The 26,739-nt window shown below is 41.3% G+C and overlaps 1 protein-coding gene across 6 annotated transcripts in view; it reads right to left on the reverse strand.

Annotated features, from left to right (window-relative positions):
* PHRF1 (PHD and ring finger domains 1) overlaps positions 1-26,739 on the reverse strand; it is a 70,779-nt gene that overhangs the window by 19,532 nt on the left and 24,508 nt on the right. For 4 of the 6 annotated variants that reach the window (XM_075928261.2, XM_075928259.2, XM_075928260.2 and 1 more), the window contains 10 exons: positions 18,389-18,503; positions 17,877-17,990; positions 15,497-15,732; positions 12,674-12,757; positions 11,484-11,608; positions 9,231-9,334; positions 8,561-8,730; positions 3,930-4,056; positions 3,432-3,556; positions 582-769 (listed from right to left, as the gene is read on the reverse strand). In XM_075928261.2, the coding sequence (XP_075784376.2) occupies positions 582-769; positions 3,432-3,556; positions 3,930-4,056; positions 8,561-8,730; positions 9,231-9,334; positions 11,484-11,608; positions 12,674-12,757; positions 15,497-15,732; positions 17,877-17,990; positions 18,389-18,479 (1,364 nt within the window). In that variant the 5' untranslated portion in view covers positions 18,480-18,503. Of the gene's footprint in view, positions 1-581; positions 770-3,431; positions 3,557-3,929; positions 4,057-6,057; positions 6,193-8,560; positions 8,731-9,230; positions 9,335-11,483; positions 11,609-12,673; positions 12,758-15,496; positions 15,733-17,876; positions 17,991-18,388; positions 18,504-23,535; positions 23,917-26,739 lie in introns of those variants that run through there. The other 2 variants (XM_075928262.2, XM_014574498.3) reach the window with 2 other exon arrangements.

Raw genomic sequence — 26,739 nt, forward strand, 5'->3', positions numbered from 1 at the left:
CACAGAAGCCTTTAACCTGTCCTTGACTTTTATTAAAAACAATAGTGACAAAATGGAACTGATGGGGGAAATGAGCCCAAGCCTAAGCCCTGCTATAGCAGTGGGAGCAGTCTAGCACCCACTCCCTGAGGCAGCTCAGAGGTGCGTGTGCTCCCTGCCACCATCAGCTCCAGCCTCACTCCCTCAGGGCCGAAACAGAAAATGCCAAAGATCTCTGGAAGTCACATAATATGTGACTTCCATGACCTGTGTGACATAATCTTAACCTTTGTTATGACCAAGATTCCCTTTAATCTTTTCCATCCATATGCAGACTAGATTTTGTTCTGTGCACGAGGCATATGCCAATGTGCACCACTGGTAGAAACAAAAAACCCAGCAGTGGGAACTCTGCTAATCAGCTGGGTGGCACTTGAATTCCTCCTGAGCAGCTGCACAAGCACTGATTATGACCTCCCTCCAAAACATACACATTTGAAATATTAATTTTGAAGGCATCCAGATATTAAGTATTGCAATATTTTACAGCATCAACACACATCTGAGAAACTTTCAGCTCTGGCTTGATCCCAAGATCTTACCTGTCGTATGGATCCAGTTCATAGGGATCTCCAAACACAGACAGAGAAGCTGCACCAATATCTGCTCTCATAAGGCCAAGTGAGGGTTCTATCTGTTTATATACAGAAGGGATTGAAGCGCCACGTACAGGTTTACCAAGGCCAAGAGTTCTTGCAATACGGGAGCGAGCAGTAACTTCACTTTTTACCTGAGCAGGAGAGGGGGGAAAAAGTTAACAATTACACATTGTAAGAAAGGCTTCTATCAATATCCAAATTATTTATAAGTGCAAGGAGGGAAGAGGGTGTGATACGTGGCACTTAAAGCACGCCGCAATTTGGAAAAAAATGTTTTACTTTGATTTGAGTTGAAGTATGCAGAGGCCTAACGGTGTTGGTCTTCAGTGTGCTCTATGCTACAAGCCCTAATTTCTTTCACTAGTGTACGTCTGGAATGTCGAGGACTGCATTGTTCACTATTTTTATTTAGCATTTTGTAGTCAGGATAATGGACGTTGCATAGGTTGATGAAGGTAATTTTACATTTGTTTACAAAAATTTGTACTGAATCTGTATGCCATGCTTCTATTACACACACTTGTGGGTGACAGTGTATTTGTCCTGCACTAGAAAGAAAAAGGGATTACAACAGCCCCGGGAGAGGACTGTGGCTAGGAGTCAGTCACAAGAGGGCTTGAGGTAGCCAATCAGAACCCAGCAGCTCTGTATAAAAAGATGGCTGGCCAGGAAGAGCACACTCTTGTTCAACTCAGGAGGGAGAAGGAACTTGCTGCCTGCTTAGAAAGGTACCTTGGACAGAGCAGTGCTGGGGGAAAACAGGGTGAGCCAGGGGAGCTCAGGCCTGTATAACCCAGAGGGGCCCAGGAAGGTACTAGGGCTGCATAGGAGCAGCCAGAGCAGGAGAAGGCAGAAGGTCCACACTCTCTTGCCAATGATGAGTAGCCATTTCAGACTGCAGTTTGCCCCAAGGCAGGGACTAGATGACAAGCAGCAATGGGTCCCTGAAGCAAAGTGGGTATAGAAGGCTGGGGTTCCCTCTGGAGGGGAGGGCACCAGAGTATAGGGGTGCTGACATAAGGCAATATCCTGGGGGAAGGGCAGCAGTCCTAATGAGTGGTGGAGAACAGAAAAGATAACAGTGGGTGAGACACTACCAGAAAAGGGTGCTCTGAGCTTGGACTAAGCCAATTCCTAGAATGACCAGCAGGAGGCACCATGGCAATGAGTCACAACCTGTTACAGGCCCATATTAGATGTAAATGGCCACTCCAGTTAACTCCTGAAACAGCATACATTAACACAACAGTCGGTCATTCAAAATGCATGCTATCAAACTCCTCGTTATCTTAACTACTCTAAAGACTGTGTGCTGTGCAGCAGAGTCCAAACTAGAATCCTATCCGTTCCTAAGCCATATTGGAAAAGTGATTCTGAAAGCATTAAAAGTCTGTCAATAGACTTAGGCCTGGTCTACACCTAACACTTAGGTCAACCCAACTACATTGCTCATGCTGTGAAAAACATCATGCTCTATGTTACACAAATAGGTTGATCTAACTCTCACAATAAAAACTGATAGGTTAATAGAAGGATTATTTTGTTGACCTAACTACCACCTTTTGGAAAGGTGAATTTACTACAGCAATGGGAAAATCTGTCTTGACTGTGCCAAACTTGAAGGCTGTGTCTACATTGGCCCCTATTCCATAATAGGGATGCTAATGTAGCACTTGGGAATAGGCAAATCCGCGGGGGATTTAAATATCCCCCGCGGCATTTGCATTTTCATGGCTGCCGCTTTTTTCCGGCTTGTAGATAAGCCGGAGAAAAGCGCCAGTCTGGACGTGATCCTCTGGAATAAGAGATCCTCCGGAAAAGAGCCTATTTTCCGGAGGATTGCATCCAGACTGGCGCTTTTCTCTGGCTTATCTACAAGCCGGAAAAAAGCGGCAGCCATGAAAATGAAAATGCCGCGGGGGATATTTAAATCCCCCGCGGATTTGCCTATTCCCAAGTGCTACATTAGCATCCCTATTACGGAATAGGGGCCAATGTAGACACAGCCGAAGTGATGACAGAAACAGCCTTGGAAAGTACTTGGGTGAACTTGCTGTCCTTAAAAGTTATTAATATAGTTTAGCTCTTTCATGATAATATGCTGGGTCCTGTCCTTAACAGCAGAGAGACATCAGCATATTAAAGTATCCAATGGTATCTCTCATCAGCATCTACTTTTTGATGATACTGTTAGTTGCGCAATCCTTGAAAGCATTAGGTATTCCTATTCAGTTCCAAACTGACAGTAGCATTTCCAGCCTCCAGTACATGATTGACAATCTACAACCTATCTTGGAAAACGATCCCTCACTCACAGACCTTGGGAGACAAGCCAGTCCTCGCCTACAGACAGCCCAACAACCTGAAGCAAATACTCAACAGCTGATTTGATTAGCTTCAATTATAGTTATCCTACCTTTAATAAGTAACTTTTCTTTTGTCGTGCATACATGTGTACACACACAGACAAAAATAAAGAAGTTATAGTATATACACAACACACAGACTGCCTCTGTAACTTCCACTTGAATTCATCTGATGAAGTGGGTTTTATCTACAGAAGCTTATGCCCTAAAAAATCTGTTAGTCTCTGAAGTGCCACAGGACTCCTACTTATTCTTCAGTATATTATATACACACTACATAGTTCACCAGTATCCAAGACATGCTTGTAGTCATAACAACAATATATTGTGTGTGGAATGGCTTATTGCAGCCTTACATTACAGTGTTATACCAGAGAAATTAATGGCAGAGATTTTTATACCAGCATAAACTAACATCTGAACTTACTTGTATCTTCTTCCCCTTTCTCCTCTTTATTCGACGCTTACGTCTCTTGATCCGTGTCCCTGAACTCTTTTTTCCAACAGAAGACTTTGTATGAGTTTTTTTGCCTGCTACTTTCTTCCTTCTACCTGGAGACAAGCATAGCAAAGTATTTGACTAAAGAGCAGAATTGTATACACACACACACTCACTTATACTTTCCCTACAGACTAGAAACAAGTTTAAAAAAAACACCCCCACACTGCTATAATTTGCTACAAAAGATCCTAAACTAGAATTAAATAGTGAAGTTGGAAGTGTAGGGATTTAAGAGCTCAGTTGAAATATATCACTGGCTTTGAACTTAATCAGAAGTCTCTTTAAAAGCACTAGGGTGATGCAGTACCATGGAGATATGCAGACATATTTGCAGTACCATTTTCAGTTTGTTTCATGCTTTGTTCACTCAAATCTCTTACACTTTGCAGATCTGAAATCTTGAAAGGGTTCTGATCCCCTTACCTGTTCTTCTTTTATGTCTCGGAGTCCGCGGTGTCAGAGGTCGCTGGTATACTGCTGTGCTTAGCCCTGCTGCAACTGCCTCAATTGTTTCATCAAGAAGGGAAGACATCAGATACCTCGGCACATGCTGCATTTCAGAACAGAAATCACACAAGTTACACACACCATAAATCAGCAACAAATGTTTAAGATGGTTTTATTGCATTTGTTTATAAAGGGACTTGTGATCCAGCACCAAGGTTCATTTTTCCCTTACTATAGTGAATCAGGCTGTCAAAAAGCAATGGCTCGCCTTTAAAATTAAGTCACTTGTATCACCAGCACATTTCAGCTGAAGTGAAGACTACTAAGGCTTTTAAAATATGCCTCAGTGTTAGAAGCCACGGACATTTTTACACCAATGCTCTAGCGGGAGACTCTCACATTCACTATCACAGCAGAACTCCCCAAACTCACATAACCCATCTACTGACTATTCCTAATGCAGGACTATTTTCATTTTTGGTCAGTATGGATTACAGTCAAGGCACTGTGGGGTCCAAGATCTTAGCTTCTTTACTTTTCAGGCTATATTTTCCCCTTTGAAACTCCAGAGACAAACCAAAGGCAGCTAATCTCAACACCAACATCCAGGAGCTGAATTTAAGGTTGAGAGAAAAAATCCTCTTCAGTGTCACTTCATCACAACAGAACAAGAACTACTATTCCATGGCTTATCCCCTTTTCCCTTGCACAAGAGGTGTGCCTCCACCTCTAAGATTCAGCTGCTGAAGGTCCTGAGTTTGAAGTGCAAAGCTCAGGATGTGTAGGCTAAGTCTATTGAGCATTTTGAAGCAAGCTCCCTACCTGGATCAACAAGCTCAGGCTAGTGAGGCTTGCACTAGTGCTCGAAAAACAGCTGTGCAGACAGCGCTCTGACGATATGGCTTGGGCTGGAGCTTGGGCTTTGAAACCTGGGTAGGTGGGTGGGTTGTGTAGACATACCCGAACTCTGGTCATCCAGAGGAGATCAGAAAGCTCCCTTGATTGTTCAGTAGCAGCAAAACTGTCATACCTTTTTGGAAAATGGTAAGCAACAACACACTCTAACCCAGCAGTTCTCAACCAGTGCCGCAGGGGATTCTCAGGGGTATATCAACTCATTTAGATCAGTTTCTCTCAACATGGGGGTCATGGGCAGGATTTGGCAGAGGAGGGTCTCACGTGCAGGGATGGAGTTACAGGGTGGCTATCATGCCTCAGGGAGCCCCCTGAAGCTAAGTTACATGATTTAGCCCTCAGCAGCAGGGCATTGGCTTCGATGGTACAGTAGTCTGGAAAGATGGAAAACTACTGCTCTAATCTAACCATCTTGGTTAAGTGCTATAGTTTTGTGAAAGCCAAATCTACACCACATATTATATTGTTTCTCCCCTGAACTGCCAATTTCAAACCACCATAAATGTGGCATAAGAGATATTATCACACTTTTCACACTTGACTCATGCGGATATAATGCTTACAGTACCAGCCCATTAGGTTTCATATATATGTATATAATATATATATATAAACAAACATACAAAATAAGACTTACACATATTAACTCCTATATATGACATATACATTACTGAAACTGCTTTGGAAATGTTTTGTGGGTGCAAAGAAGGAAACAAAATGGGAAAGTCAGTATAAACTAGAGCTCACTGAAGACATTTCATCTCAGTGTGGTAACAAGCATTGAAGCCTAATGAACATACTTGAAATGTCAAACACACCCTACAAAACTATTTCTGCAAAGGTATTCATTAGGATAGGGCAAAATTTTAAGTTTTGTGGATGCCAATATGCGCCACACATGAACATTTTCTGTCGCGGGGTGGGAGGGAAAAAGTGGGGAGTATCTGAACACTTAAAATTTTAACTATACCAGGCACATCTGGAAAAATGCACAAATTACACTAAGTTTCTGCTTCTCCAAATTCTGTAGCTATCTAAGGATCTGAAATCAGCACCTTTCTGTATGTGCCAAGGGGCACAGCAGAAGAGCTTCTCTTAGCTACTGGAATTTTACTTGCACAGGTCAAATTTAAGTGCCAACTAGAGTAAGAGGTGTGCTTTTTTTAAAAAAGGAAGTGAACAATAATACCTTTCTAGGGAAAGTTTGTAATCATCTCTGCAGATTGGAGAAGTGGAGCTCGGAATGGTTTCTTGAACGGGAAGTACTTGGCACCCAGTCTTGCACTACTATGCAACGATTAAGTCCCCGTGCACCACCTCTCTCATCTGCAGGGAGACAGCTACACACTGTATTTATAAAACAACAGGTAGGGAGAGACAGAAATAAAGCACTAACAGTTACACTGCAAAACTTTTTATTTCAAAACACTTCCGATATGACTGTATTAAGCAGTTAGCATCTAGGGTGAGAGAGGAAACAATATCTACCAACTGCTTTCAACTATATTTTTTCAAAAATGCATCCAACAATCTGTGGGATTTTGAATGTGTTACTGATCCTTATTTAAATGTGGAGGACTGACTATTGGAAGTGAGGAGTTGTAACAACATACGATTGGACATTACCTACCTCTAGAAGACAGGCTACCAAACTTCAGCTTATTAGGGCTTTTTGAGGAAGTCCAAAATCATTTAACCTTAACTATGTTAAGGACTCAATGCATGTTGGAACTTTGTTTTGATGACTGGGCTTATTGCTGTATTTCAGATTACTCTGAGTTTGTTCAAGACCTTTTTTTAAATGTGATTGAATGGATCAGATATGCTACTGAAAAACTTTGAAAGGATTGTGATAAACAGTCTGATACACTTCTCAGCCCACAGGAAGCTGAGAGTTTCTTAGAGTAACTTGGAAGGGAAGATCTTCGTCTTTCATTCACTTTTTGTCATTTTGTTACTTCTTTATGTCTCTCCTTTATTTTGATTGTTTATTTTTTGTTCCTAGTTATAGGTATCAAGATTATTGATCATCAGCCCACGGTTTTCCTCAGATTTCATCTAGATTTTGTTTAACAGACCTGTCTGTTTACCAACTTTAACCACTGAGAGGAGGGAGAGAGGAAAGAAGAATCATTCAAATAGGGACTTCACCTCTGATGCTACTGTTTTCCAAACCGGACCTCGGGATGATTAAACAATTTGTACATCACTCAGGAAAGAGCTGTGGAAAGAAACTAGACTATGAAAAGAAACCTATTTGTTTTCTTTTCCTTTCTACAGACTTCTCTTATATAGGTCTGATTGTCTCTGTAGAATTTAACTTGACAAAACTTGCCACTTTTCAAGTATAAAGAGAATGTTTTGGTTGCATTCCTTTTTTTGACAACTGAAACATGTTTTGGCAACCTGCCAATTTTCCTGCACTTCTAGCAAACAAAAGGGAAGGGATAACTTCATATAGTATTACTGAAAATTAATCTGAAGAAGTGGGTTGTGCCCACAAAAGCTCATGATACCATCTACATGTTTTGTTAGTCTTTAAGGTGCTACCAGACTATTTCCTGTTTTTTCCTGAAAAATTCATGTCAGACTATTACAAAGAACCCAAGATATACCAACAGTCACAAGTACAGAAAGAACCTCTATATATTATATACACATATATATTTTAGATTGCATCTGTCTGTGTGTCTGTCTGCAAGTTGCTCAACAACTCCTCCTAAACAATAAGAGTTAGGACCACCAATTTTGGTATGCAACTTCCTCGTCTCCTAACTTAAAGCAAGAACAGTTTTCCAGAATATACAAAGGGAGAGGCTGCTATTATGAGGGATGCAATGTGAGAGTGGCCGCTTGTGGCAGGGAATCCTCAGGGAAGAGCTATCTTGCACAGTGTCCACTAGGAGCAGCCACACCACCAAGGGAGTGGCCAGCAGGACTGGGGCTCCGCCATCTTGCCTGCCAGCACATTGGTAAGCAGCCTCCCTGCCCCAAACCCTACCCCTCCCACCCCAGCACTCAGCCACAGCGCTGGCAGGAGGGAGAGGATAGGTCCCCTGGCAGCTGGAAGGCTGGGGGTGAGAACAGGCCTCAGGTGGCCTGGGGAGGAGGAGACTACACCCCTGGTGCCCAGCCTCCTGCATCCTCCCCCACATACCCAAGAGCCTGCCCTGAAGTACCGGGCAATGCTGGGTAAGTCTGCTAGTAGTCAATAAACCATGAAAGCCTGGGACATGAATTAAGAGTTTCTGAGCTTAGGCAAGTGAAACCCTAACAGCACTGGTTGAAGCCAAGAGTTTCCTGAGTTTTCAATGCACTTCAGTAGAAAAATTAAGTTTTGCTAAAGCATGAGGGGGACTTTGCACTGGGAACAAATGTCCTCTGGGGATTCAGAATGATAAATGCATCTCCATTCGTGACAACTGTTAAAATATAGGTCTCCAGAGAAGGCTGCAAATTAGTGCACTTTTCAAATCAATTTTGAATCTAAAGGATTTGCTCACACGTGGCACAACTGGTGATTTGTTTCAATTTGCCAGAATGCAATCATTAAATCCTGGACAATCAAAATTCAGTTGCTACCTAGCCGGGTCAGCTAGTAATAAGTGGGCTTGCTTTAACTCTAAGAGATTCCTTCAGACTTGTTTTTAAATTTTATGTTCATATTTCTAAGCTAACAGCACTTTCCATACCTGAATTTGCTGTGCAGTTATCCGATTTCTGTTCACTGTTGCTCTAACTCGTTCACTCTGCCGAGTCCTGGCTATTGCTCGAGTTCGGACATTTAGACGTAGCCTACTGGTGGTAGGGGTGACATCAGCTATGAGTGCAGCAACTTCTTCTTCACTCACATGATCTGTATCTGAATAGGAAAAGCCCGCTGGGTCACTTGTCAGGATGCATTCATTCAAAAGTTGAAAGTTTTACTAAAGAAGATAAATCAAAAGACTCATTCTGTTTTCTGCATCAGACACACACACACACACACACACACACACACACACACACACACACACACACACACCCCCCAAACTGATCCTTTGGTAAGAATGGTGGCACAGATATAACCAGAGCCAAATAGTGCCACTCCTTGAGCAAACAATACAATTTTCCAAGCATCAACAAGTATTGTCTCTACTCTCTCCCTCCTGGTCAAACTAGGGCTGGTAATAAGTCACACTGTAGTTCACAACCCCTGAATAAAATATTAATATACGACACTGCTTTCCCTCCCACAAGAGGCTGCTCATCAAAACAATCGGGGGGGGAAGGGCTTAAGCAACTAGACAGTATCTCTTTCAAGAACAACTGCTTTTCATTATCCAAATCAGGTCAAAAGTGTGTTTTGATCAAAATACTTACCAGTAGCAACAACAGCAGCAGCATTAGCTGGCGCACATGCTGGACAGAACCATTCATCCACGGGTACTTCACTCAGAGGTGGGTTAAGGCATTCCATGTGGTATCTATAAGAGCAACCAACACACAATGAGATTTTTACTAATACTGAAAGGGGGGAAAAATGTTTTTTTATTCCATTCAAGGGCCATATAAAGGAACTCACTTCATATGCAAACAGACATTTTATAATACTCTGAGAAACACTGCCCTACACTGCAGGCTATGGAAATGCTTCTATTAGTATCTAAAGCATTAACGCTTCCTGATAGTCATACAAATGTCATGTATGACAATAAACCATCTTGTTAGTCTTTAAAGTGCTACATAGTCCTGTATTTTGCTTCAGCTATACCAAACTAACACGGCTACATTTCTATCACAAATGTCATGGATTCTTAAAGGATTTCCAAAAGTTACTTTGACCATTTAAGGATGCAAGCTTCACAAAATTCTGCATCCAGGCTGGTTGCTTCACGTTTTGCTGGGTGATAATTGTGACTGGGATCAAATTCCCAGAAAGGTAGTAAATACAGAGCTGGAAACCACACTGGCTAGGAGCTTCACATGCTCTCAAGGATTCACCCACACAGAGCTCTCTGCGCAGCTGGGGCCCATGTTTGCAGTCCTCCACATAATGTCGGTCCAGTTGAATTTTTACAACAAAATTATTGGATGATACTCCTTCCATAATATTTTAAAATATTATCTGCCTAGTAATTTGGATTTCTAGATTAAATTGTCTCACCAACTGTAGTCAATAGAAGCTGTACCATCAAGCTTTAAGATTATGCAACTCTATTCCTTTTAATTCTATTCCATTTTCAATGTCATTAATACAAAATAGCATAACATTAACTAAAGCCAGCACCGTCAGTAAAGTGTTTAATCTTTTGAAACGGCCCCTATTCAAACTACATAGCTATAAGACAATCAGTTTTAAATGGATTTTCTTCAGTGAGTTACCCAACCTAAAAAGCAAAAATGCTTGGACTAAGTTTCATGCCTGAGGTTATATGCTGTATTTAGTGGCTCTCTCTCTAGCACAGATTTAAGCCAGTATCAACTAGCAGACCAGTATGTTTCTATAACTGATGCTTTTTGCCACAAATGAAAGCCCTCATGCAATTCCTACACATACAGAAAATCTGGACCTGTATTCCTAGAGCAACTGAGACCTTCCCTATTAAAAGTAAACAATGACCCTATATATAAAATTAAAGGCAAAGTATAAACAATAGGAAATATAATTATTGTTCCCATTTCAGATTACAGAGACACATATAATCTTAGATGTTAAGAGACATTAAATTTAAAGAAAATAATCTAGGTTTTTCTAGGACTTAGCCTAGTCAGAGTCCTACAAGACAGAGCTAGTAGAGATGAAAAGCACTCAGATCAAAGCACTGAAGAAGCTGTTATTCAGCAAAGATAAAACATTTTATTAGAGTAAATTCTGAAAAAAAAATCCCATAATTAGCTGACACACAAGGTGGGTGAGGAAACAAATCTTTTATTGAATCAACTTCCATCAGTGAGTTCTCTCTCATACCATGGGACCAACATGGCCACAACAATGCATACAAAATTAGTGAGACTGTCCCTTTAAAAAAAAAATCAGAACACAAAACAAAGTCAGGACAACAGACTTGAATAAGAACGAACTTGAGTTCAGTTAAGAGATCTGCTTATCCAGTCTTTCTTTGTTAGCTCTATAAATTATAAATATTTACTTTATTTTTTCAGTGTATCAGCAATATGGCTGACCTTACAGGTTTTAACCTCTCAGCCCAATCAGGAATGATTATTTAAATCACGTGGGGACTACAGGATGTGAAGGCACAAACCAAGTTATACTTACTTATACACATTCAATTTGTTAATTTTCAATGGACAACTTTGCAAGGGTGATATAAATGGTGTAACACCTTTAAATTCTTGTATGAGACTTTGGTCACACACTATATTTGAGTATCTTGATGTATCAGTATTCAAATATTTAAAATAAGAGTATTTTTAAAATTGCTTTAAGAGGAGAGTGAGGAGAAAGGTAAGTACATCTTTTCCTTTCAGTGTAACAATCACCTTGTTATGAATTGTAGCCCACCAAGACTGAATGTACAGAAAAACAGTTGTGAATTATAACTACTTCATGCCCTCATACAGAGCCCTTTGTGGACTGCAAATGAAGTAATTGAGGCCTTCAACCCTTCTTACCCTGCATCACAGCCATCACACAGCAGCAGGCGGTCTTCTCTGTCACTTCTGCCACACACCTCACAGAAAGTTGGATCATCCTCCCCGCTATCACCATCCTGAACTTTTGTATTCTCAACGGGAATCTAAACAAGAAAGTGTCAAGTTTTAAGCAGAAGTATCTATTATTTTTATTCACCATGTTACATCAGCAAACACAGTAATTCATTGCTACAGCGACTACCTATTATACCCAAACAGAACCTCCATTTTATTGAAAATGCCTAAAACATGATCATTTACGAGGGAAGTGCTACAACTTCTACCATCCATCTTCCTTATTTGTGGCACTCTCTTCCTTTTGTGGCAGGCTTAATGGCTATCCTCAGCAATAGAGAATTGCCATTTAAATCAATAAATGGTCAAAATTCTGAATAAGATTGAGATGAGAAAGGTCCAAGTGGTGTAGAACCATTCAAGTACAGATGCTTCTGACTTCTCGACATTAGCAGGATGCTATAATGAAACATCACCGGTGGTTTTGAAAGTAGATAGGATTAAAGTAAGAAACATGGTAGTATCATAGTAGAAATACATAAGCTATCTTATGATCAGATAACATCAGATTCCTAGAATTCTAAGAAAGGCTCTGTCTTCAAGATGGACGTTATGCTGACTGACATGTTAAAGAAAAATGGACACTAACTCATTTAAACAACAGATGATTAGACTTTATCAACACACTGAACCTCTGGTGCTAGGAACTGGGACTCCAATATCTGATCCGTCGCTACCTCTTGCATACTTCATCAGCACTTATGTACTGGTAAATAAAATAGTTCCACTCCCTAATCTTGCCACATGCATTTCAACTGTGTTTATTTCTATTTGTACTGCAGTGGCCTACACACAGTTCCTGGCATTTTCTCCTGAGACAAAGACGGTCTAAGGCCAGAAGACTTCAATATCATTTCTGTTTTGCAAAATAAAGTAGTTATGAAAGGTAAGCATACTCTCCCATTCCTTCTTACGTAGATAAAGCACCACACTTTGTGATGTATCATGAGTGAAAAAGTGTTCAAATTAGGATGGAGATAGCAATCATTTCAATAACTGAATATTAAACAAATTGTATGAGAAACCTAAATCTCTGGACATTTTTTTTCTGGTTATATGGACTTGAGTTTTATGAAGGTTAGAAGGTGGTCTACCTTCTTCAAGATTTCACCACCAAATCGCACCCGAATGCAAATATATTTAAAGAGTATTCGATCCACTGGACAGGAATTGGCATTCTAGAAGGGGGGAAAAAACAAAAATTAGTACTCGTCCCATCAACTAGGATCATAAGAACAGTTCTCAATGAATCTCAATTTTTAAAGGACTGTGTTCAAATACTTGTGTGGTAGGTGCCACATTACTTAAAGGATTAAACATCTAAATATTAATGTTTTCCCTGGATTTATCCCCTGGCTGCTGTAAATTACACCAGATTAGTGAGCACAAAGTTTTTAGATTATAATCTGATTTTTCAGAAAACAACATAGTAAATTGTCTAAATTATCCCTGGGTCATTTAAATGTCTACACAAAATTGCCAAAGTGATGGAAATGTTTGGCAAAACAATCCTTTTAAAAAACGGTTTATGTTTTCAGACAAGTGTTTTGGAGGGGGAGGGGCTGAGGAGTGAAAGACAATGAATTGGCTGAAGCATCCCATCAACAATTTTAAATTCTGAAAATTGTTACAGAGTGCAAAAACTAAGTTATTTGTCTATTTAATTCTGGATTAGGATCAGTAAGTTTCAGAGCAAGCCATCTAGTCAGTCTTCTTATGGCCCTTCTCATGCTCAAATATCTGTTATTGCAGAATTGGGCTAAACAGTAAGTATGCAGAAGTCAGCAAAAATTCCAGCAAAAATTCCATACAGAGGAGCTATGAAACTGGGCTCTTAACGTGTGTGCCAGCTTTTCAAACATGCAAGAAGTCACCCACTTACTGGGCACTGACCTACTCTATTAAGATCAAGACTTTGAGCCCAGTTTCCTAATTCCTAAAACAGAAGCCCTTGAGCAGTGGTCTCCAAACTTTTTATACCCAAGATCACTTTTTAAATGTCAGGGAAAGCCAAGATCTACCCCACCACTCCCTGAGGTCCCACCCTCTCCATTCCCCTCCTCTCCATCATTTTCTGTCCCCAGACCTTACCTACTCTCATTGGGTTGAGATAGGAGGTATAGGCTCTGGGGTGGGAATGAGGGATTTGAGTGTGGGAAGGGGTGAGAGGTGCAAGCTCTGGGAGGGAAGTTGGGTGCAGGAGGAGGTGGAGAAGGGGATGTTGGCTCAGGGAGGGAGCTCCAGGCTGGAGATTGTTGAGGTGCTGAGCAAGCTGCAGGCTTGTGGATGTGAGGGTGCAGGAGTTTGGGTTGGAGCATATGAGGGGCTCAGGGCAGGGAGGTTGGGAGTATGATAGGTTCAGGACACAGATTTGCGGTGCGTGGATGGTGCAGGAGTGTTGTGGCAGTGCAGGCGTTTGGGGATATGAGGGGCTCAGGGGTAATGGGGGGGGGGGAGAGGTCAGGTGTATGATAGGCTTACGGTTGGGGAGGGGGTGAAGCAGTGTTATGATGCTCCAGACAGATGGGGGTTTGGTCCCAACTGGGGGCTTGTTGGCCAGGCTTCATTTTTAAATAAAATATTATGTCCAACACAAAACGTTTCAGCCTTGTCTTTATTTATGGGAGGGGCAGGGAACCTGTTTTGGGTCAGGGGTCACTGACCCACAGAAAAATTGGTTGGGGACCACACAAATGATATGCAAAAAAACAACTCTCCAAAATCCCCCAAGCCTCACTGATGTACCCCAGCTCAAACACCTCCCTCCCCTGGCACTCTAGCCAGGCAAGAGGGGGAAGGAAAGGAGAGAAAGATTGGTAGGACAGAGGTTCAAGGCCTTAGGCCAAATTAACTCTTCTGAGTTCCAGGGTTAGTGGAATTTGTGGGCCCCTCTACACTCTGGGGTGGGGCCAAAAATGAGGGATCCGGTGTGCGGGACAGGGCTGCAGAATCTGGGTGGAAAACAGGGTACAGGAGCAAGCTGGGGGTAGGTGTCCAGCCAGGAGGGAGGGGACAGGAGCAGTATGCTGGTGTGTGTCTGGCCAGAGTCCTGGAGCAGGGTGCTGGATGGGAGACTGCCAAGGGGGCAGGAGCACAGTGCTGGTGGGGGTCTGGCCGAGGGAGGGGACAGAGACAGCTCGGCCGGTACCTGGGGGTCCCGCAGCTGCGCGCCAGATCCGGTGTCTCAGGAAGGACACACACTGATCGTCCCCTCCCCAAAACAGGCAGCATACTTCCTGAGAAGTCAGACCCTGCACACAGCCTCAGGACTTCTCCCCCCTCAACTTCCCATAGCAGGAAGGCAGACAGCATGGGGAAGGAAGTCCCCAGCTGTGCACCAGATCCAATTTCTCAGGAAGCACGCTGCCTGTTTTGGGGAGGAAACGAGCAGTGTGCGTACTTCCTGAGACACCAGATCTGGCACACAGCCGCGGGACTCCCCCTGCCACAGGAAGCCAGTGCTACCTCCATTTTTCCAGGAGGTTGGAGTGCCAGTGTGGGCTCCTTCTTGGGGAGGGAGGGAGGGGGGACTGGAACACTTCACGATCGACTGGTTGTGCCCACAGCCATAGACACTGTGAAGTTGAAGCACTTTGTCATCACTGCTTCCAAATCTCATCCCTCTTTGGCCTTAGCTATGAGAAAGGAACAAAAAGGGATGCAGGGAGACTAAAAAAGTCTCAGAAGGGAAATAGACTATCCTCCACAAAATGTGATCCCTGACAAATAGAGCAGTATTGAGGGTGTTTTATAAATGTTTAATTAAAAAAGTGAATTTGAATATTCCAGCTACTATCCTCACTATACCTCAACAGATCTTTACCAAGATATGACTGCAGGCTGATCAGAAGACAGAGAAGTGTGAAAGCTTAACTTACCATCTTGGATAAAAGAACAAGAGCAGAAAGAGCACTTACTTTAGACCACTCCACTATACAGTCCAAGCAGAAATAATGGGCACAGCTTTCAGGAGTTCCAACAGCCTGATTTCTAAAGGTGTTTAGGCAGATGGGGCAGTTTTCAGCATCATCATCAGAAGAAATGTCCCCTCCATTTGTCTGTGGCTTTGTTTTCAGAGAAACAGTTGTTTCCCCAACAGCAGCTTCCATTTCTTCCTCTTCAGCACAGTCATCATCTTCCTCATCTTCAGAATCTTGAGAATCAGGAAAAAATAGCTGTCAGGTACTGCAGGGTTTCAGTGTGGGAAAATACTAGACCAGAAAGAATCCCAAGTGAAGGGATGCTTTTGGGAGGGAAGGGTAAGTACAATCCTTTTATCACAAGCCAGACTGATTTTTTCCCCTTCCTCTCCCCCTAGCCCCCCTCCACTTTAATAAACACTAGGCCAGCAGTTCTCAAACTTTTTGGGCTCCGGAGCCCTTTATATGCGTAAAAATGTATGCAGAGCCCCAGCGGTCCACTGATTGTATGTGTTGTACCTATCGATGTTTCCAGTTTGTCAACCTCACAGAGCCCCAGCACAGTTTAAGAAACACTGTACTAGGTATTCCTTTTAAAAAGGATCCTACTGAAATCGCTTGTAATCAGAGTTGTGATTAGTCTTGAAGAAGATTGTAGCATATCATTAGTGGCAGTGAAAGAGCACAAGGCAAGTTGGCTCATTTCCACATCACAATTTTCAAAACAAGCATTCATTCAACACTTCTTCATAGGAGCTCTAAGGGCATAGAGCGCTGGCAAACAAACACTCTCAATCATTCAGTTTTTCAGAAGTGACTTTTGATTTTGGGTGTCCCACCAGAGTCACTAAAACCTTGTTAAAGTGTAGAGCGTGTACCCACCTCCCCCCCAAAATCAGGGCCATCCAGAGTGTCTTCAGTGGTGGACTCAAATTTGAGATCTAAAAATAAAAATCACTAATCACTCACTAGCTAGTGTTAATTCTCATTCTAGGCAAATAGTGGGGCACTTCTCTGTCACAATTGTTAGAGAAAAGTTAAGTGTCCAACACACAGAATTCTTTTTCAGAGAAGTTCTTAATGTAGTTATCAGACAACACATCAGCTGAAGCAGTGGACACAAATTACCTCCTAAAACACTATTTAATACTTTCCTCACCAAACAGGAACAGCGTGTATTGTTTTGCATATTTCATAGTTAAGGTTCAAGAATGACTATTTTAGAGGACTAGTGATAGAAATGTAGCCGTGTTAGTCTGGTGTAGCTGAAGCAAAATACAGGACTATGTAGCACTTTAAAGACTAACAAGATGGTTTATTAGATGATGAGCTTTAGTGGGCCAGACCCACTTCCTCAGATCAAATAGTGGAAGAAAATAGTCACAACCATATATACCAAAGGATACAATTGAAAAAAAGGAACACATATGAAAAGGACAAATCAAATTTCAGAACAGAAGGGGGATGCGGGGGAGGGGGGTAAATGTCTGTGAGCTAATGATATTACCATTATCACCTCTAATATCATTAGCTCACAGACATTTACCTCCCTCTCTTTCCCCCCCCCATCCTCCTGTTCTGAAATTTGATTTGTCCTTTTCATATGTGTTCCTTTTTTTAATTGTATCCTTTGGTATATATGGTTGCGACTATTTTCTTCCACTATTTGATCTGAGGAAGTGGGTCTGGCCCACGAAAGCTCATCATCTAATAAACCATCTTGTTAGTCTTTAAAGTGCTACATTGTCCTGTATTTTATTTTAGAGGGCTGATTAATACCTTTTTTTGCATGCAGTGCTCAAATCAAATCTGTGTTCAATCAATCTAAACAGAATGATTTGGAAAACACTGGTCCACACACAACAACCTGCAAGATGTACTGAAGAAAATTAAAATCCTAAAACATGTTTCTACCAGTTGAACCTCAGTTTCAGTAGAGTACAAGTTTACATAAGCAATCACATAATTGTGAAATTATATTACTCTCTCTCTGCTTGTTTTTTTTGTTTTGAGTTTTGTAAGTGACCATTGTCAAGCTCAAACACATCTTGAAGAGTCTGAAAAGTCACAGTACTTTGTTCCTAAGGGTTATATTCACAATGTTAGCTCTGTAGCCGCATACTTACAAAAAGAGACACTTGATTTTTATAGTAAGATGTAGTATGCTGGCAACATTACAGCATTTTCATATGCAACATAGGGCACTGCTACACCTCTAATACCTGGCCATTTGGGCAAGTAGGTATTATTACAGTATGTAAGTTTCTTGTTCTTTAACAAATGCAGGAAATACCATTTTAACATATTGCTTGGGCAAAAGATTGGCCTAAGAGCAGCAGAAAACTGAGCACAACAGCAGCATGTTTAATAGACTCACCTTCTACATCTTCACCTTCTTCCTCATCTTCTTCACCCCCATCTTCATCAGTGCCATCTTCTTCCTCACTTCCTGTATCGTCTTCTGAGTCCTCACTATTTCCATCATTGCTTTCTTTTAAAAGAACAAAAGAAAAAAAATACTGTAATTGTTTCTACTTTGCACATGACCAGTCAATATGATAATTTTTATTTGCAATGGGTGGGAGTTAAGTACATATCAGAATCCTGCTGCAGGGAAATTCATATAGAAGCTGAAAAAACATATTTCCAAGATGCTTTTTGCAGCCCCTTTTTATATTATTTATTATCAAACTATAACTGCACTGTTTAGTTAATTGGCTAGTAGTGTAAAAAAAACAACAGCTGGAGGCATAGAACCTATGAGATTGCACCAAGATTTAAGTTTCTCACACACAAAACAGATATGTATCTATAAATACTGCTTATTTTTGGATAGGCCCACACTATTTCAAACCTAAAACAGGAAGAACAGAGAGTGGTTTGAGTTACCTGCATCACTTAGGAGCACCAGATTTGGTCTTTTGCCTTTGCCTAGTGCAGCATTCTTGTTTATTTGTTCGTCCTGACTGTCATCATCCATTGCGGGACATTGGGAATCAGCTCCCTGAAAAAAAGGAGACTCAAGTAAAACAAAAGACCTAACAAGTATGACAGCTCACTGCTTGAATAAGCATATACGTTTTTGTTCAGCATGCAATGAGAAATAGTGGATGTAGACAAGTGTATACATTGTATGTCGAGGATGTTTGGTGTACACATTGTAGAGCAGTGGTTCCCAACTTGTGGTTTGCAGACCCCTAGTGGTCCATGACAGTACTGCAGGGGATCCATGGAAAGTTAAAAAATAAGGGACTAGATCCTTATTTTTCTTTTTTCTCCTTACTTTTGGGGGTTCATGAAATTTTAATAGACTGAAAAGGGGTCCATATGCTTGAAAAGTTTGAGAACCACTGTTCTAGCAGATGCTTTAAGTAGAAAAGCTAAAATGCAAATTCTTTAAATGTGTAACTTGTTCCAATTTGCAAAGATGCACATTATGGGTCAGAAGAATGTCATATTTGTTCCCAATTGTATAGTTAAAATTTGCTATCCTGCACCTCCCTCTTGTTGAAAATTGGCACTTCTGACAGCACCATAGGATCAAGACTATTAATGTATGTAATATGCTGCTTTAATATTATTACTCCTTAAAAACAGCCCAATTACTTATTTATACAAGCTGGAAACTGGCTTTACACTGTGCTCCCAAACTAGTCACTTACTGAAAGTGGCTACTCCCAGTAGATTCAAGGATGCAAAAATGTAGTTAGAAACTTTGTTTTCCAATTTACAAATGATTCCGAGAGCGCCACATTTTGTCAAGTAAAGTTACAGAATGTTGTGAAGAGCTAAACAGATGCAGCTTTTTCTCAAGTTTGGCTTACATTTACAATTCAACATGCCTTAATTTGAACCAGTGACTAAAGGAAGAACAAACAGTGAAAAGAGTATTCTTTTGTTATATCCAAGAACCACATCTGTACGGGTTTTTTTTTTTTTTTGCGCTTCCTTGGTCGTTAAAAATTCAGTGGCGCAAGAAGAGTTTGTAAATGACAGAGATAGTGAGTGGACCATGTAGAGAGGAACTTCTGAGAATAGCCTATAGCTCTCTGTATCCTCTGAAGGGAACCCAACCCTTGTAAATGAGCACATAAATTCCAATTCTAGCAATACATAAGGACTAACTGAAAAAAAATGTATTGAAGTACCAAAGCACAATCTCAATATTTTGTCCGAGTTTAAAAAAAAACAGGCAAAGAACACTGTATTTCAGACAGTCTAAATAGGTCTTTCCCTTGTACAGTTCCTTAATGAAGTATAACAAATCCCATGACCAAACTTAAAAAAAAAAAGCCACAATGAGACATGGGTTAAGTGCACATAAATGCAACTAAAATTAATTGTTGAGAGTTAACACAGGCTGGTAAACTGACAAACACTGAGTATTGTGGCATGATCCAAACCCATAATTAATGACAATCAAGCCATTGCTTTTACTACATATGCTACTATACAATTTAAGAAACAGACTACTGTACAAGTACATTAATCTCTGGCTTGCTTATAGAAATCTTGTTTAAACAGACATGTCTTATGTCAGGCTTCCTAGAGCTCTTCAGAAAAGGGATTTAGAAATTCTCCTATGAATGTGGTAATGAGGTTCTAATTAGTTGCCTAATTCTCCCTCCCACCTTCACACTGTGTATAATCTATCTAATCTATATATATATTTTAGAGTGTGTGGGGGGGAATCCATTTGTTCAAAAACTCCTTGGTAAGAACTAGGGCCACAAAATTGGCATGCAGCTTCCTCTTACGCTAACTTAAAGCAAGGTCAGGGTTTGGTGCATGGAAAACAGGAAGTGCTGGGTTTTCCAGAAAGGGAGGGGGCACAGAGCGGAGGGACTTGATACTGCAGAGTGACCACTGGGGACAGCAAGTGCAAGGAAGAGCTATACTGAAGAGTGACCACTTAGGGAAGCCTCACCACCAAGAGAGCGGCCAGCTGAGGCTGGGACTTGCCATCTTGCCTGTCACCAGTCTGGTTAAGCGCCCCTCTCTATACCCCATATCTCTTGGCAGCTGAGCTGGGGGGAGGGAAGGAAGAAAGGCCCCTGCGGACTGAGAAGAAAGAGAAGGTTCCTGAGGATGGGACCTCCCCTACTTTGAGCCCCTCGTCAGTCCCCAACTCTCAGTCTTGCATACCCCCAGCCTCCTGTCCTGCCACCCCCACACTCCCAAGACCCTAGACTGATTCCTGCACCTCCCACGCTGCCATCACCTGCCTTGAAGGACCCAGGCAATGCCAGATACTAAAATAAGCTCTGAAACATCATAGTACTGTATGATTTAGACTCTCATGATGTCCCCGGAATTACACATCTTCATTTCCTTTTGAATCCCTGTAGCATAATTAAATTAAAGGCCTTAAAAATGCTGGTTTCACTAATCCATAAGAATAAACTGTAAAGAGCACTTTTTAATATTAAGTGAAAAAAATCAAAAACTGTATCCTTAGTCAAAATTTCCATTGACTTCAATGGGAATTTATCCCTATTCAACTTCTAGCTAATTTAGTAATAGGAGTGTTTAAAAAACATTTACATTTGATGAAGACTGACTTTGGCTGAAAGTGGGTCAATCATAAAGCAACGTAACTGAACGAATAAGATGCACCTTTAATCTGCTAGTTTCCATTATAGTTTTTCAAGTTCCAGCAGTGCATATGCATGTATTCAAAGTGGGTCTCAACTCTATTATATAAATATAATTAAATGCTACAATAGTTACAATAACTACACAACTGTAACAGAACAGTAAAGTTGGGAAATTCCAAAATTAAGATTATTAGAGCAACTTTAGTCAGGTTATATTATTGAAGTGCTTAATTTTCAGAGAAATTGATAAATGTCTAGAGTACAACTTGGTATTTAATTAATATTTCTATTAATGTTGCATGTATCACCACAAAATACACAGGACCAGCAATGTAGCCAAGTTCACATCAATGTAAAAACCTTAGTATTTGTACTTTCTGAATAATTTTAATTTTCCACCTTAATGATGCATTGACACAGATTATGTATATTTCCCCATTATCTTTTGATTATCATCTACACATCCTTTTACACAATTCCAAAACTATCAGAGGTCTAACTTGTTAAAGAAAATGTGAAAGTTATGGAATCCATACTAAATTCAGATTTATCATCAAGTTCACCTTCTCTCCTTTCCCCACTCTCTTTATAACTTTTCTCTCCCTCCCACAGCTTACAAATGAACTTGAATAGCCCTATAAAATGTATTACTACCTTTTCCTCCCCAAATTCAGACAGGAAGTGAACCAGAAGACTAAGAATCATCAGACTTTAATGATAGTTCTAAGGAATGGTCAAGTAAATGTCTTCATGATTTCAAATGTGTAAGAGTTGGGGTGCAGGAGAGGGTGGATTGCCAGAGGCAGGCTCTTGCTGGGAGGCACTTACTACCTAGATGGCTTCCAGCCAGCAAGAATCTCAGGCTGACACTCTGCCTGCTACAACCCCATGTCTCTCTGCACCATGTGTGGCATGGGGTAGAGACTTTGTGCACTGCCCCAGCACAATCTATCAGATCCCAGTGGCCAGTTTCCAGCCTTTAGGATGCTTGGTTTCCTGCCAATAGGAGCTGAGAGATTGTACTGGGAGCAGGGCAGTGAGCAAAGCCTCTCCTCCCCAACGTGTGGTACAGAGTCACATTGAGCAGTCAGCCACTTTGAGCGGCATGGGGTTGCTCCGCATTGAGCATCCCAGAGGGACAGACCACATCCAGCTCGCAGGCTATATCTTGCCAGCTCCTGCCTTAAATGGTTTCGGTCTGCATGTTCTCAGTTTCTCTACCCACACAAGGACACATTAAGAACCCGTACACAGAATGAACAATTTAGCTCTCACACACACACCTTAGCCACTTCCAGAGTAAGATGATTTTTTTTGTGCATTTACATATGTTGGCCTTTCACAACTGGAGATATGGGTGCAAATCTGTTTGGGCCACAAGGTAAGAGTATGTGAACATTAATTGTGAGGGTCTGACATGCTGCTAGAAATAATACTCTCTATTCTGGAGAGCAGTACTGCTGGAATACCACGCAGATCATGTGGAATACCACTTGCAGATCATGACAGAGCGCCATTAGCCCTTAAAATCCTTACCATCTAATGGTGTAGTCGATACAAAGACAACACTCAGTCTCAGCTCCAGGAGCTACTCCACTGCGGCTCTGCAGTTTAAATGTAGTAAGAGCTGGGTGCACATGCAGCTTTGCTACTGAGTAAGCCCAGCTCAATCCCGGCTCGTGTGGGGGCCGTGACCACTATGGCATTTAAAATGCTGGAACAGCTCTTACTATATTTAAAATGCAGAGCTGCAGCGGGAGTAGCTCCCTGACCCAACACAAGCTGAGACTGAGCCAGGCTTGCCCAGTCCCGGCTCGCATTGGGTCCAACGGCCCATGTCTGTGGGGGGGTCCCAGCAGGGGCTGCTGCTGGCGCAGCCTGTGTTTGCAGCCATCCCAGGCCTCCACAGCTAGCTGCGAACACAGGCTGCACTGGCCGCAGTCCGTGTCCGCAGGGGGTCCCAGCTTCCTGTTCATGGCAAGCCTGGGCCTGCCAGAAGCATGAGCTGCACCTGATAGAGGCAGCAGTGCAGAAACTGAGCTTTTAAGCCAGCTCCCCCCAGCACCAGCTCCTGGTCTCCTCCCACTGCTGCCTCTGATACAGAGGCAGCAATGAGGAGGGAATGCAACTACTCGCTTACATCCTTATTATGGGTCTTTGCAGTCAGGCAGAAGCTGAGGAAGCTTATATAGTACAGCAGAGTCTTGATTATCTGACCTAAGCAGGACTGGAGGATGGTCAGATAGTGGAAATGTCAGATAATACGGAATACTAAACAAAAGCGTGGGTTCAAATATGTATTAGCTCAATTTATTTCTAATGAAAAAATAAAATAGAATATTACAACAAAAAAATAGAATTTACAACAATATTCTGAATATAAAAACATTTAGTTTTTAAAGAAATGAGCGATTGAGAGTTGTTTTTGTGCGCTCTTACTTTTTTTCATGGCAAGATCACGCCAGCATCTGAACTGCAGATAAGTCTGTAGTGGTCGCTTCCTTCTGTTGCTCAACGAAAATTAATGCTGCGTTGAGAGCCTTCACTCCCTCACTAGGACTCAATCTATCCCCTTTCTCTAGTTCAATAATATCTTCCATATCGTCATCACCACCACGATTCACAAGGTCAATTAAATCTTTTAGTCAGCTCTTGTTGTTCATCTTTTTCCATCCATTCCTGTACGTCGTCATTGCTCACATCTTCACAGACTGGTATCTATTTCAATAAGATTAAAAGATTTTCACAACTTTCTTGACTTGTTTCTTCGTTATATTCGTCTTCATTCATTCATTCTTTTTTCATCATCCCTAAGTAGCTTTTTCCATGATCTTGCCAGTGGGTTCTTCCCCCCTCCCCCACTCCCAACTTCTTCCCAAGCTTGTGCAACCCAACAAACATCATCTTTCAGGTTTATTTTTTTCAATGTATCTAGCATGCTATTTCCATCTTCAATAACATCTACAAGTGATTTGACTTAAGCCGCCATCAATATATTTTTTTTGAAAGCTTCGATAACACCGTGGTCCATAGGTTGGCACAATGAGGTGACATTTGGTGGTTAAAAAAAATAAATCACTTATGTCCCCATCCTTCAGTTCATCTGCGTTAGGATGAGATGACATCATCAATAACCAAAATAGCTTTCCTTTCTAGGTTTCTGAATTCAAGAATCTTTCTATTGAAAGAACAAATTCATTATAAAACCAGTTTTGAAAAATTTCAGAACTCGTCCACGTGCTCTTTTGGTTGCTATACCAAACTGGAGGAGCTGTAGGAATTATGTTTTTGAAAGCATGTGGATTTTTGAATTTTCCTATTAAAGCAAGTTTGAGTTTATGGTTACCTGAGGCATTACTGCAGGCAAGAATGGTCATTCTTTCTTTGATTCTTTTATAACCAGGAGTTGAAGTTTCTATGTGGGAAGCCAGAGTTTTTGATGGAAGCATTTTAAAATGTAGGCACGTTTCATCACAATTGTATATCTGTTCCTGCGATAAACCTTCCTTATTTACAAGACAGAAAATGGTCTCTAAATTTAATAACTGATTCTGAAACTGCTGATAATTTTTCTCCACAGATGTTGAGCTGCCTCACTCCATAATGTTTTTTCCAATCATCTAGCCAACCTGTACTACCTGTGAAGTCCGGTTCTCCTTCAATAAATGCATTATGAAATGCTAGCGCTTTTTCTTGTAGAATAGGTCCAGTTATTGGCATGCTGTTTTGTCTTTGCTGTGTGAACCACAAAAATAAAACTTCACTCACCTTTTCATACTTCCATTTTTTCATCATCTTTCTTTTTTTCAGACTTACATTTGAAGCCCTATCAGAGCACCATTTTTCAATTTCATTTCTTTTTCTCTCCCAATTGCCAACAGTAACATGCCCCACACCATATTCTGTCGCCACTTTTTGCATAGTTTTGCCTTTATCTAGTCTTTGTAAGGCTTCAAGTTTTTGTTTTATTAAAGCAACTACTTTCTTTCTCTTTTCACTCGCCATACTGATAAAGAAATTTCAATCTACAGTACTGGCGTCATTAAACAAAAGTACTCATGTGCGTGGTGTGAGTGCGCGGCGCTGATTGTTGTACACGCTGCATTCTTATTTGTCATGTTGGCGGGCGGCACATGACAGCATGTGGCACATCAGATAAAACGGAATGTCAGATAACTGAAGGTCGGAAAATCGAGACTCTACTGTACTATCATTCCAGAAGTCCAAGCCCTCATCATCCACCCATGACCATGCCAAACACAAGGAAACCTTCACAGTCTCCCAACAGTTGCCTAGCACTAAAACTTACATTCTGGATGTTTTCTGCTTCTGTGTTTCTTGCCATTAGTTGTTGACCCCCTTGCATCCTGTCCACCTCCTACATATGCAAGCCCTCAGTTACTCAATCTCACTACACTGTCCATTGTGCCTTATCAATCATTCTCCCTTTCTTCCCCTACGAATTACATCCCTCTTTGCATATTCCCATATTACTCTCCCAACTCCTTTTCACCATTCTGCTGACTTTCCTTCAATCTCAATAAATATCTCACAGAAAAATTTAAGCTAATAGGGGAAAGAGTGCTTTTGATATTTACATCAAATTCATAAAAATGCTGAAGTGCATCTCTGTGCACATAGTCTATGCTCCTTTGACAGAACTTGAAAATACATCTTATTCACACCAATTTAAGAAAAGCCCAGGAAACAATCATACAAGCCTCCATTTATCATAACTTAAAGCAAGATAAGTGTTTGGTTGTGCCAGGACAATGGGATGTGCTTGGAATTCAACTGTTTCTCAAATGGAATGGGAGAAGTCTGGCAGGAGGGACAATTATACTGCAAAATGACCACAGGGGGCAGCAATGGCTTAAGATGGGGACAGCTATAAGCCCAAGGCATCAACAGGGGGCACGAGCAGAGAAAGGGATAGCAATCTACTATATTTTTCAGAGTTTGTCTGGGTGTTTTTCTGTCCCCTAACTAGGGGACGTGCACCCTTTCCCTGGCCGTACCCTCTACAGCAGCCATGGACAGGCATGTCTCATCTGGCCCGACGCTGCTGTGGTGATAGAAGGCTAGGGTTGTAGTCTATCCCTGGGGAAGCCTGCATACCGAATCCCAAGCCTCACCCTAGAGGAACAATTTAAATGAAGACAAAACTTATTTGAGTTAAGGACCTGAGAAACATTGCGTATATCTTCCAGTTATATATAAAATAAGTGTCAGTTGTTCAGCTCACTGTCTGTATAATCATCTTTTCTCCCACCACTCTTCTTCTGTCTCTGTCTTTATAAACTGTCAACTCAGAGCAGAGATTGTCTTCTGTGTATACACCAAGTGCATACATAGCACAGTGGGAGATAAACTAGAATATCAATCTACTACCATATATACACAATCATGAGCAGAATTTTTTGGGTAAAAAGTCACGCCATAAAGAGTGGGCGTCAGCTTACGATCGAGTCATTGTGCTTCACATTTTTCCCCCCCACTGCAGGGGAGGGGTCCGCAATAGGGATGTTAAGAAGTTTATAATATGTTAGTCATGTAGCCAACAAAAATGCTGTCAACTACACGATTAACAGAATGGTTCGTACTGCTGTGGCTTTGCATTAAAAGTAATTTAGGATCCGGCAA

This window comes from Pelodiscus sinensis, chromosome 5, assembly GCF_052426305.1.
Source record: "Pelodiscus sinensis isolate ZL-2025 chromosome 5, ASM5242630v1, whole genome shotgun sequence".
In the NCBI taxonomy this organism is placed as follows: Eukaryota; Metazoa; Chordata; order Testudines; family Trionychidae; genus Pelodiscus; species Pelodiscus sinensis.